This window comes from Bufo gargarizans, chromosome 3, assembly GCF_014858855.1.
Source record: "Bufo gargarizans isolate SCDJY-AF-19 chromosome 3, ASM1485885v1, whole genome shotgun sequence".
In the NCBI taxonomy this organism is placed as follows: Eukaryota; Metazoa; Chordata; class Amphibia; order Anura; family Bufonidae; genus Bufo; species Bufo gargarizans.
In genome coordinates this window covers 301,103,228-301,114,167 of record NC_058082.1, presented here as the reverse complement: position 1 = coordinate 301,114,167, position 10,940 = coordinate 301,103,228, and the positions used below count along the sequence as shown (strand labels likewise).

Genomic DNA, 10,940 nt, shown 5'->3' with positions numbered 1-10,940 from the left:
GGGGCGGATAAACCCCACATGTGCTGCTGGTTAGGACGTAAGGGAAATATATAATACAGATAGTCAGTGCAGGTTATATCCTGATATAGTGGAGCTGATATATATATAATACAGATAGTCAGTGCAGGTTATATCCTGATATAGCGGAGCTGATATATATATAATACAGATAGTCAGTGCAGGTTATATCCTGATATAGTGGAGCTGATATATATAATACAGATAGTCAGTGCAGGTTATATCCTGATAAGTGGAGCTGATATATATATATAATACAGATAGTCAGTGCAGGTTATATCCTGATATAGTGGAGCTGATATATATAATACAGATAGTCAGTGCAGGTTATATCCTGATATAGTGGGGCTGATATATATAATACAGATAGTCAGTGCAGGTTATATCCTGATATAGTGGAGCTGATATATATATAATACAGATAGTCAGTGCAGGTTATATCCTGATATAGTGGAGCTGATATATATAATACAGATAGTCAGTGCAGGTTATATATATAATACAGATAGTCAGTGTAGGTTATATCCTGATATAGTGGAGCTGATATATATAATACAGATAGTCAGTGTAGGTTATATCCTGATATAGTGGAGCTGATATATATATAATACAGATAGTCAGTGCAGGTTATATCCTGATATAGTGGAGCTGATATATATAATACAGATAGTCAGTGCAGGTTATATCCTGATATAGTGGGAGCTGATATATATAATACAGATAGTCAGTGCAGGTTATATCCTGATATAGTGGAGCTGATATATATATAATACAGATAGTCAGTGCAGGTTATATCCTGATATAGTGGAGCTGATATATATAATACAGATAGTCAGTGCAGGTTATATCCTGATATAGTGGAGATGATATATATAATACAGATAGTCAGTGCAGGTTATATCCTGATATAGTGGAGCTGATATATATATAATACAGATAGTCAGTGCAGGTTATATCCTGATATAGTGGAGCTGATATATATAATACAGATAGTCAGTGCAGGTTATATCCTGATATAGTGGAGCTGATATATATATAATACAGATAGTCAGTGCAGGTTATATCCTGATATAGTGGAGCTGATATATATATAATACAGATAGTCAGTGCAGGTTATATCCTGATATAGTGGAGCTGATATATATAATACAGATAGTCAGTGCAGGTTATATCCTGATATAGTGGAGCTGATATATATAATACAGATAGTCAGTGCAGGTTATATCCTGATATAGTGGAGCTGATATATATATAATACAGATAGTCAGTGCAGGTTTATATCCTGATATAGTGGAGCTGATATATATATATAATACAGATAGTCAGTGCAGGTTATATCCTGATATAGTGGAGCTGATATATATATAATACAGATAGTCAGTGCTAGGTTATATCCTGATATAGTGGAGCTGATATATATATATACAGATAGTCAGTGCAGGTTATCTCCTGATATAGTGGGAGCTGATATATATTATAATACAGATAGTCAGTGCAGGTTGATATCCTGATATAGTGGAGCTGAATATATATAATACAGATAGTCAGTGCAGGTTATATCCTGATATAGTGGGGCTGATATATATATAATACAGATAGTCAGTGCAGGTTATATCCTGATATAGTGGAGCTGATATAATATAATACAAGATAGTCAGTGGCAGGTTATATCCTGATATAGTGGGGCTGGATATATATAATACAGATAGTCAGTGCTAGGTTATATCCTGATATAGTGGAGCTGATATATATATAATACAGATAGTCAGTGCAGGTTATATCCTGATATAGTGGGAGCTGATATATATAATACAGATAGTCAGTGCAGGTTATATCCTGATATAGTGGGGTGAATCTATATAATACAGATAGTCAGTGTAGGTTATATCCTGATATAGTGGGGCTGATATATATATATATACAGATAGTCAGTGCAGGTTATATCCTGATATAGTGGGGCTGATATATATAATACAGATAGTCAGTGCAGGTTATATCCTGATATAGTGGAGCTGATATATATATAATACAGATAGTCAGTGTAGGTTATATCCTGATATAGTGGAGCTGATATATATAATACAGATAGTCAGTGCAGGTTATATCCTGATATAGTGGAGCTGATATATATATATAATACAGATAGTCAGTGCAGGTTATATCCTGATATAGTGGAGCTGATATATATAATACAGATAGTCAGTGCAGGTTATATCCTGATATAGCGGAGCTGATATATATATAATACAGATAGTCAGTGCAGGTTATATCCTGATATAGTGGAGCTGATATATATAATACAGATAGTCAGTGCAGGTTATATCCTGATATAGTGGAGCTGATATATATAATACAGATAGTCAGTGCAGGTTATATCCTGATATAGTGGAGCTGATATATATATATATAATACAGATAGTCAGTGCAGGTTATATCCTGATATAGCGGAGCTGATATATATAATACAGATAGTCAGTGCAGGTTATATCCTGATATAGTGGAGCTGATATATATATAATACAGATAGTCAGTGCAGGTTATATCCTGATATAGTGGAGCTGATATGCGTTAATTTCTTAACGTTAATTTGTTTTCCCTTAGTCCTAACAGCAGCACATGTGGGGTTTATCCGCCCCAGTGAAACTGGTAGGACAGACGGAATGTTTAATGAAGTAAAGTAATCAAATAAATCCACGCCCCCATTACCTCACTATAAGAGGCCAAACCCCCCATACATCAGTGTGTCATAACAAGAAACTCTCAAAAAACAAAGGGAGGGATATTTGTGTGCTGCTGTTAGGACTAAGGGAAAACAAATTAACGTTAAGAAATTAACGCTTCCCTTACGTCCTAACCAGCAGCACATGTGGGGACTTAGCAAGAAGTTAGCCTAAAGGGTAGGGACTTCAATGCTGAATGGAATTCAAAACAGACCGCCCAAAGGCAGTGTCTTCTGATCCCCTGAGGTTGAGTCTATAATGGCTCACAAAGGTAGAATGTGAGCTCCAGGAGGCCGCGGAACAGATCTGTTCCAGAGGAATAAGAGACCTTTCGGCCCAACTAGTAGAGACTGCTCGGGTGGAGTGAGCAGTGACAAAGGCAGGAGGAGGTCTATTCTGGGAAGCGAAAGATTCTCTGATGGCCTCTCTGATCCATCTACTTAGAGTAGGCTTAGAGGCCTTCTTCCCTTTATTCCTGCCAAAGAACAGGATAAGAAGATTCTCTGACCTTCTGAACTCCCGGGATCTCTCAATGTAGATTCTCAAACATCTGGCCACATCCAGAGTATGGAGGGAAGTTTCTTCTGCAGAGGAAGAAGAGGAACATAACACAGGCAAAGACACAACTTGATTAATGTTGTGCACAGAGGGCACCTTAGGCAAAAAGGTGGGTAAAAAACGTAAAAGGACTCTGTCCGGTAAAAATAAAGTGTATGGCTCATATGCCGAAAAAGCCTGAAGCTCTGAAATGCGTTTGGCCGAAGTTACGGCCAACAAAAAGGTTACCTTCCAGGATAAAAACTTAAAGTCCACTTCTTCCAAGGGTTCAAAGGGAGGACCACTCAACCCTTTAAGCACCACTGAGAGATCCCACTGCGGTATAGGTCTTGAAATGCTAGGCTTAAGACGTACGGCTCCTTTAAGGAACCTCTTAATCAGAGGGTCTTGATGTAAAGATCTGCCAAAGGCGGCTGACAGAGCAGAGATCTGTACCTTGAGTGTAGAAGGGCTGAGGCCCTTATCTAGTCCATCCTGCATGAACTGAAGAATAGCTGATACTGGAGGATCCTGAGATGGTACTTGATGAGATGCACACCATAGAAGAAAAATGCGCTTTACCCTGGCGTAGGCCTTGACAGTCGCAGGAGCTCTGGAATGAGACATCGTTCTTAAGACCGCTGCTGATAGCCCTTCCGGCTCTAGAAGGGACTCATCAATCTCCAGGCTGTCAGATTGAGTCTGGATGGATCCAGGCAGAGCTGAGTGCCCCGGGACACCAGGTTCTGCATTGGGGGAAGCTTCCAATATTGCCCTCGGCTCATCTGCATGAGCAGGGTAAACCAAGACCTCCTGGGCCAGAATGGAATCACGGCTATTACTGAGGCTTGGTCCTGCCGAATCTTCATCAATACCCTGGGTATCATGGCGATGGGAGGAAAGATGTAGGCCAGCCTGAACTCCCATGGAATTGACAGAGCATCTACTGCCAAGGGATTGTCCTCCCGATACAGGGAACAGAACGTTTCCACTTTGGCATTGAATCTTGTCGCCATGAGATCTATGTCCGGGCGACCCCACCGGAGAGTGATCTGATGAAAGATCTCCTGATTCAGAGACATTTCTCCCAGAGCTGGGACTCCTCTGCTGAGCTGGTCTGCAACCACATTCAGGGACCCCCGAATGTGGACTGCTGAAAGGTGGGAAAGATTCTGCTCTGCCCAAGACAGAATTAGACCTACTTCTGAGAGTAGACTCTGAGACCTGGTGCCTCCCTGTTTGTTGATGTAAGATACCGCAGTAGAATTGTCTGAGCGAACCCTTACAGCCTTGTTTCTGATAAGGGGGAAAAAATGAAAGAGAGCCATCCGGATTGCTCTGAGTTCTCTCAGATTGGATGACATCAAACGCTCTTGAGGGCTCCAGGATCCTTGAACTTGAAGTTCCTCTAGATGGGCACCCCAGCCTAGAAGGGATGCATCTGTCGTCAACAGGATCCAACAAGGTTGGATCAAGGACCTCCCATCTTTGACCTGTTTCCACCACTTCAGTGAGCGGCGAGCTTGAGATGACAGGGAGCACTTTGTCTCTAGCCCTCTGGGAGTTCGATCCCATAGACTCAGAACTTCCGCTTGAAGAGGGCGAATATGCCACAAGGCCCAAGGAACCGCATCCACGGCTGCTGACATTAGGCCTAACATCCTCATCAATACTCTGATAGTTACCCGGCGGGGAACCATGAGTTGATCTGCAGTCTTGGAAATGCGTAACTTCCTTTCCGGAGAAAGGTAGAGCGTCATGTTGGCAGAATCTATTATGAACCCCAGAAACCTCCTGGTAGTGGAGGGAGAAATCTCTGACTTCTGCCAATTGATAATCCAGCCCAAGCGCTGGAGGAAGGACTGAGCCTGCAGAAGATGAAGATGAAGCGTCTCTACCGAGTGGGCTTTTAGAAGCCAATCGTCCAGATATGGAATGATCTCCAGGCCTCTCAATCTGAGGGGAGCTACTACAGCTATCACCACTTTGGTGAAGATGTAGGGCGCGGTTGTGATGCCGAAGGGAAGTGCGGCAAACTGAAAATGTTTCACCGTCCCTCTGAGACTTACTGCCACTCGTAGATACTTCCTGTGGGCCTGGCACACAGGGATGTGGAGATAGGCATCCCTTAGATCCAGTGTGACCATCAGGTCCCCTGGGCTCAGGATGCTGATTACCGATTTGATGGTTTCCATCCGGAACCGCCTTTTCTTTATGAATCGGTTGAGGTAGCGGAGATCTATGATCATGCGCCAACCTCCTGTGGCTTTGGGAACAAGGAAAACTGGCGAATAGACGCCGGATCCAATCTCTTCTGGAGGAACCTCCTCCAAGGCCCCTTTCCGCCTGTATTCCAGTATAGACTCCTCCAACACCGTTTGCTTCGCGCGTGGAAGTAATCTTGTCAAAACAAATTTTTCTGGGGGAACAGATAAAAATTCTATCCTGTACCCTGTCCTTATTATATTCAGGACCCAGGGATCTGGAACAAACTCTGTCCAGGTATTTAGAAAAAAAGTTAAACGGCCTCCGACTGGGAGGTCTGAAAGAATAGGAGTCAAATTTATGACTGGATCTGACGGAAGGGGAGGGCCGTCACTGGTCGGCTTTATTGTTTTTGTTCCCACCGGAACGATATGATCCTCCCCTCCTGGACCCACGGCCTCGCTGAGGCCTGGATTGGCCCTGAAAGGATCTGGACCCTCTACCCTGCCTACCCCTACCCTTAGGGGTTTGAGGAAGGCATTTGCCCTTTTTATCGGCAAGACCCTCCATAATGCGGTCCAGTTCAGTCCCAAAAAGCCTTCCTGGCTCGTAAGGGAGGCTGCATAAATTATACTTGGAGGCATTATCTGCCACCCAAGGTTTTAGCCATAGTGGCCTCCTACCCGCTGCAGAGAGGGCCATAGCTTTAGAGGCTAATTTTAACTGTTGTGGGCCAGAGTCACACAGAAATTCCACGGCACGTAGAATGGACTTAAACTGCGCCAGGATGTCATCACGGGATATGCCAGAGTCGATATCCGACTGCACCTGTCGGAGGCGTCTTTGGAGGAAGACGGCTACCTCCGTAGAGGATATGGCCACAGATGCAGCAGCAGCAGCAGTGGAGTAAGACCTTCTCAAGGTGCATTCTACCCGCCTGTCCATCGGGTCCTGTAAGTTGGAGCCGTCATCAGCCGGGACAAGAGTCCTCTTAGACAATTTTGCAATTGCCAAATCAACTTTGGGCACAGTGCCCCACTGGTCAAATTGGGAAGTCACAATCGGGAACATGGACTTGAAGCGCTTTGAGATGACCGGTGCCTTCTCAGGATGTTTCCATTCTAGCTTCATTAATCGAGACAGAGTCTCGTCCACTTTGAAGGCCCTTGGCCCCCTAGAGGTGGACTCTGAAGCTTCCCCGGGATCAACATCCTGGTCCCCCGACCGGATGGATCTAAGTAACCTCTGGGTCTTCTCTACAGGAAAGGCGTACCTTCCAGCCTCTTCTTCCTCCCCGCTAGACTCAGAGGAATGGACTTCGTCCACGGTATGGTAGACTTCCTCCTGCATAGGAGTGGGTCTCAGAGGAGATCGGACACTGGGTCTTCTGGATGACACGGAATCCCTTAGGGTGTTCATTGAGGACTCCACAAAGTCCTTTACCCAGACTACTACGTCCCGTATGGTAGGCTCCGTATCAGGAGGCAGAGGAGGAGGAGGACGGCAAGAGGGACACCTATTAAATTCATAGGAGTCCGCTAGAGGGGTGTCACAATCCCTACACGCCAAATGCTTGCGCTTGGATGACGTCTTGCGCCCAGTCCGATCCCCATCACCGGCAGAGGACATTATCTGCAGAGAAAGAGTTAAAAATGAATGAACAATGTCTATTCATTAGCTAACCAAGGAAGCAGCAAACCTACCAGACACAGGAAAGCTGGTGACTAAAGTAGTCTGCCTCAGTAACCAACCCAAGGCTGCAACAGCACAGCCTGGAAGGACTGGAGGCTTTATATATTCAAATTTGGCGCCCAAACTGACGTCAGACGCCAGGTTTGAACAAACTTTAATCATTGTTGTTCAGCAACAAACCACCAGAGGGCGCTGGAACACAATGTGTGTAAGCCAAACAGGAAGCTGAATGCAGGAGCTCCGTGCCTCCAAACTGCCGGCAGCACCAGCTTCCATCAGATAAGCTGCAACCCTGAAAGAGAAACACAAGGTTAGCATGAAATCTAAGAGCATGGCAGCCAAGTGGCTGCCCCGTCTGTCCTGCAGTCCCAAGGACAGAAAAAAACACACTGATGTATGGGGGGTGTGGCCTCTTATAGTGAGGTAATGGGGGCGTGGATTTATTTGATTACTTTACTTCATTAAACATTCCGTCTGTCCTACCAGTTTCACTGGGGCGGATAAACCCCCCACATGTGCTGCTGGTTAGGACGTAAGGGAAATATATAATACAGATAGTCAGTGCAGGTTATATCCTGATATAGTGGAGCTGATATATATAATACAGATAGTCAGTGCAGGTTATATCCTGATATAGTGGAGCTGATATATATATAATACAGATAGTCAGTGCAGGTTATATCCTGATATAGTGGAGCTGATATATATAATACAGATAGTCAGTGTAGGTTATATCCTGATATAGTGGAGCTGATATATATAATACAGATAGTCAGTGCAGGTTATATCCTGATATAGTGGAGCTGATATATATAATACAGATAGTCAGTGCAGGTTATATCCTGATATAGTGGAGCTGATATATATAATACAGATAGTCAGTGCAGGTTATATCCTGATATAGTGGAGCTGATATATATATATAATACAGATAGTCAGTGCAGGTTATATCCTGATATAGTGGAGCTGATATATATATAATACAGATAGTCAGTGCAGGTTATATCCTGATATAGTGGAGCTGATATATATATATATAATACAGATAGTCAGTGTAGGTTATATCCTGATATAGTGGAGCTGATATATATATAATACAGATAGTCAGTGCAGGTTATATCCTGATATAGTGGAGCTGATATATATATAATACAGATAGTCAGTGCAGGTTATATCCTGATATAGTGGAGCTGATATATATATAATACAGATAGTCAGTGCAGGTTATATCCTGATATAGTGGAGCTGATATATATAATACAGATAGTCAGTGCAGGTTATATCCTGATATAGTGGAGCTGATATATATATATATATAATACAGATAGTCAGTGCAGGTTATATCCTGATATAGTGGAGCTGATATATATATAATACAGATAGTCAGTGCAGGTTATATCCTGATATAGTGGAGCTGATATATATATATAATACAGATAGTCAGTGCAGGTTATATCCTGATATAGCGGAGCTGATATATATATATATAATACAGATAGTCAGTGCAGGTTATATCCTGATATAGTGGAGCTGATATATATATATAATACAGATAGTCAGTGCAGGTTATATCCTGATATAGTGGAGCTGATATATATATATAATACAGATAGTCAGTGTAGGTTATATCCTGATATAGTGGAGCTGATATATATATAATACAGATAGTCAGTGCAGGTTATATCCTGATATAGTGGAGCTGATATATATATATAATACAGATAGTCAGTGCAGGTTATATCCTGATATAGCGGAGCTGATATATATATATATAATACAGATAGTCAGTGCAGGTTATATCCTGATATAGTGGAGCTGATATATATATATATAATACAGATAGTCAGTGCAGGTTATATCCTGATATAGTGGAGCTGATATATATAATACAGATAGTCAGTGCAGGTTATATCCTGATATAGCGGAGCTGATATATATATATAATACAGATAGTCAGTGCAGGTTATATCCTGATATAGTGGAGCTGATATATATATAATACAGATAGTCAGTGCAGGTTATATCCTGATATAGTGGAGCTGATATATATATAATACAGATAGTCAGTGCAGGTTATATCCTGATATAGTGGAGCTGATATATATATATAATACAGATAGTCAGTGCAGGTTATATCCTGATATAGTGGAGCTGATATATATATAATACAGATAGTCAGTGCAGGTTATATCCTGATATAGTGGAGCTGATATATATAATACAGATAGTCAGTGCAGGTTATATCCTGATATAGTGGAGCTGATATATATATATAATACAGATAGTCAGTGCAGGTTATATCCTGATATAGTGGAGCTGATATATATATAATACAGATAGTCAGTGCAGGTTATATCCTGATATAGTGGAGCTGATATATATAATACAGATAGTCAGTGCAGGTTATATCCTGATATAGTGGAGCTGATATATATAATACAGATAGTCAGTGCAGGATATATCCTGATATAGTGGAGCTGATAGGTTCTGCTGTCCATACATACAGTACAGACCAAAAGTTTGGACACAGCTTCTCATTCAAAGAGTTTTCTTTATTTTCATGACTATGACAATTGTAGATTCGCACTGAAGGCATCAAAACTATGAATTATCACATGTGGAATTATATACATAACAAAAAAGTGTGAAACAACTGAAAATATGTCATATTCTAGGTTCTTCACAGTAGCCGCCTTTTGCTTTGATTGCTGCTTTGCACACTCTTGGCATTCTCTTGATGAGCTTCAAGAGGTAGTCACCTGAAATGGTCTTCCAACAGTCTTGAAGGAGTTCCCAGAGATGCTTAGCACTTGTTGGCCCTTTTGCCTTCACTCTGCGGTCCGGCTCACCCCAAGCCATCTCGATTGGGTTCAGGTCCGGTGACTGTGGAGGCCAGGTCATCTGGCGCAGCACCCCATCACTCTCCTTCATGGTCAGATAGCCCTTACACCGCCTGGAGGTGTGTTTGGGGTCATTGTCCTGTTGAAAAATAAATGATGGTCCAACTAAACGCAAACCGGATGGAATAGCATGCCGCTGCAAGATGCTGTGGTAGCCATGCTGGTTCAGTATGCCTTCAATTCTGAATAAATCCCCAACAGTGTCCCCAGCAAAGCACCCCCCCACCATCACACCTCCTCCTCCATGCTTCACGGTGGGAACCAGGCATGTAGAGTCCATCCGTTCACCTTTTCTGCGTCGCACAAAGACACGGTGGTTGGAACCAAAGATCTCAATTTTGGACTCATCAGACCAAAGCACAGATTTCCACTGGTCTAATGTCCATTCCTTGAGTTCTTTAGTCCAAACAAGTCTCTTCTGCTTGTTGCCTGTCCTTAGCAGTGGTTTCCTAGCAGATCTTCTACCATGAAGGCCTGATTCACACAGTCTCCTCCTAACAGTTGTTCTAGAGATGTGTCTGCTGCTAGAACTCTGGGTGGCATTGACCTGGTCTCTAATCTGAGCTGCTGTTAACCTGCGACTTCTGAGGCTGGTGACTCGGATGAACTTCTCCTCCGCAGCAGAGGTGACTCTTGGTCTTCCTTTCCTGGGGCGGTCCGCATGTGAGTCAGTTTCTTTGTAGTGCTTGATGGTTTTTGTGACTGCACTTGGGGACACTTTCAAAGTTTTCCCAATTTTTCGGACTGACTGACCTTCATTTCTTAAAGTAATGATGGCCACTCGTTTTTCTTTACTTAGCTGCTTTTTTCTTGCCATAATACAAATTCTAACAGTCTATTCAGTAGGACTATCAGCTGTGTATCCACC

General features: G+C 42.5%; 1 protein-coding gene across 2 annotated transcripts; it reads right to left on the bottom strand.

The window, feature by feature from the left end:
* Positions 1-2,781: 2,781 nt before the first annotated feature.
* LOC122933245 lies at positions 2,782-7,455 on the bottom strand. Of its 2 annotated transcripts, XM_044288110.1 has the most exons (3): positions 7,184-7,455; positions 6,754-7,112; positions 2,782-3,888 (listed from the first exon to the last, which is right to left on the bottom strand). In XM_044288110.1, exons 2-3 carry the CDS (start codon positions 7,107-7,109, stop codon positions 2,925-2,927), a joined length of 1,320 nt encoding a protein of 439 aa, XP_044144045.1. In that variant the 5' UTR covers positions 7,110-7,112; positions 7,184-7,455; the 3' UTR covers positions 2,782-2,924. The 2 variants fall into 2 exon arrangements, with proteins under 2 accessions (XP_044144045.1, XP_044144044.1); XM_044288109.1 differs by having other exon boundaries at positions 2,782-7,112; positions 7,184-7,445.
* Positions 7,456-10,940: the final 3,485 nt, after the last annotated feature.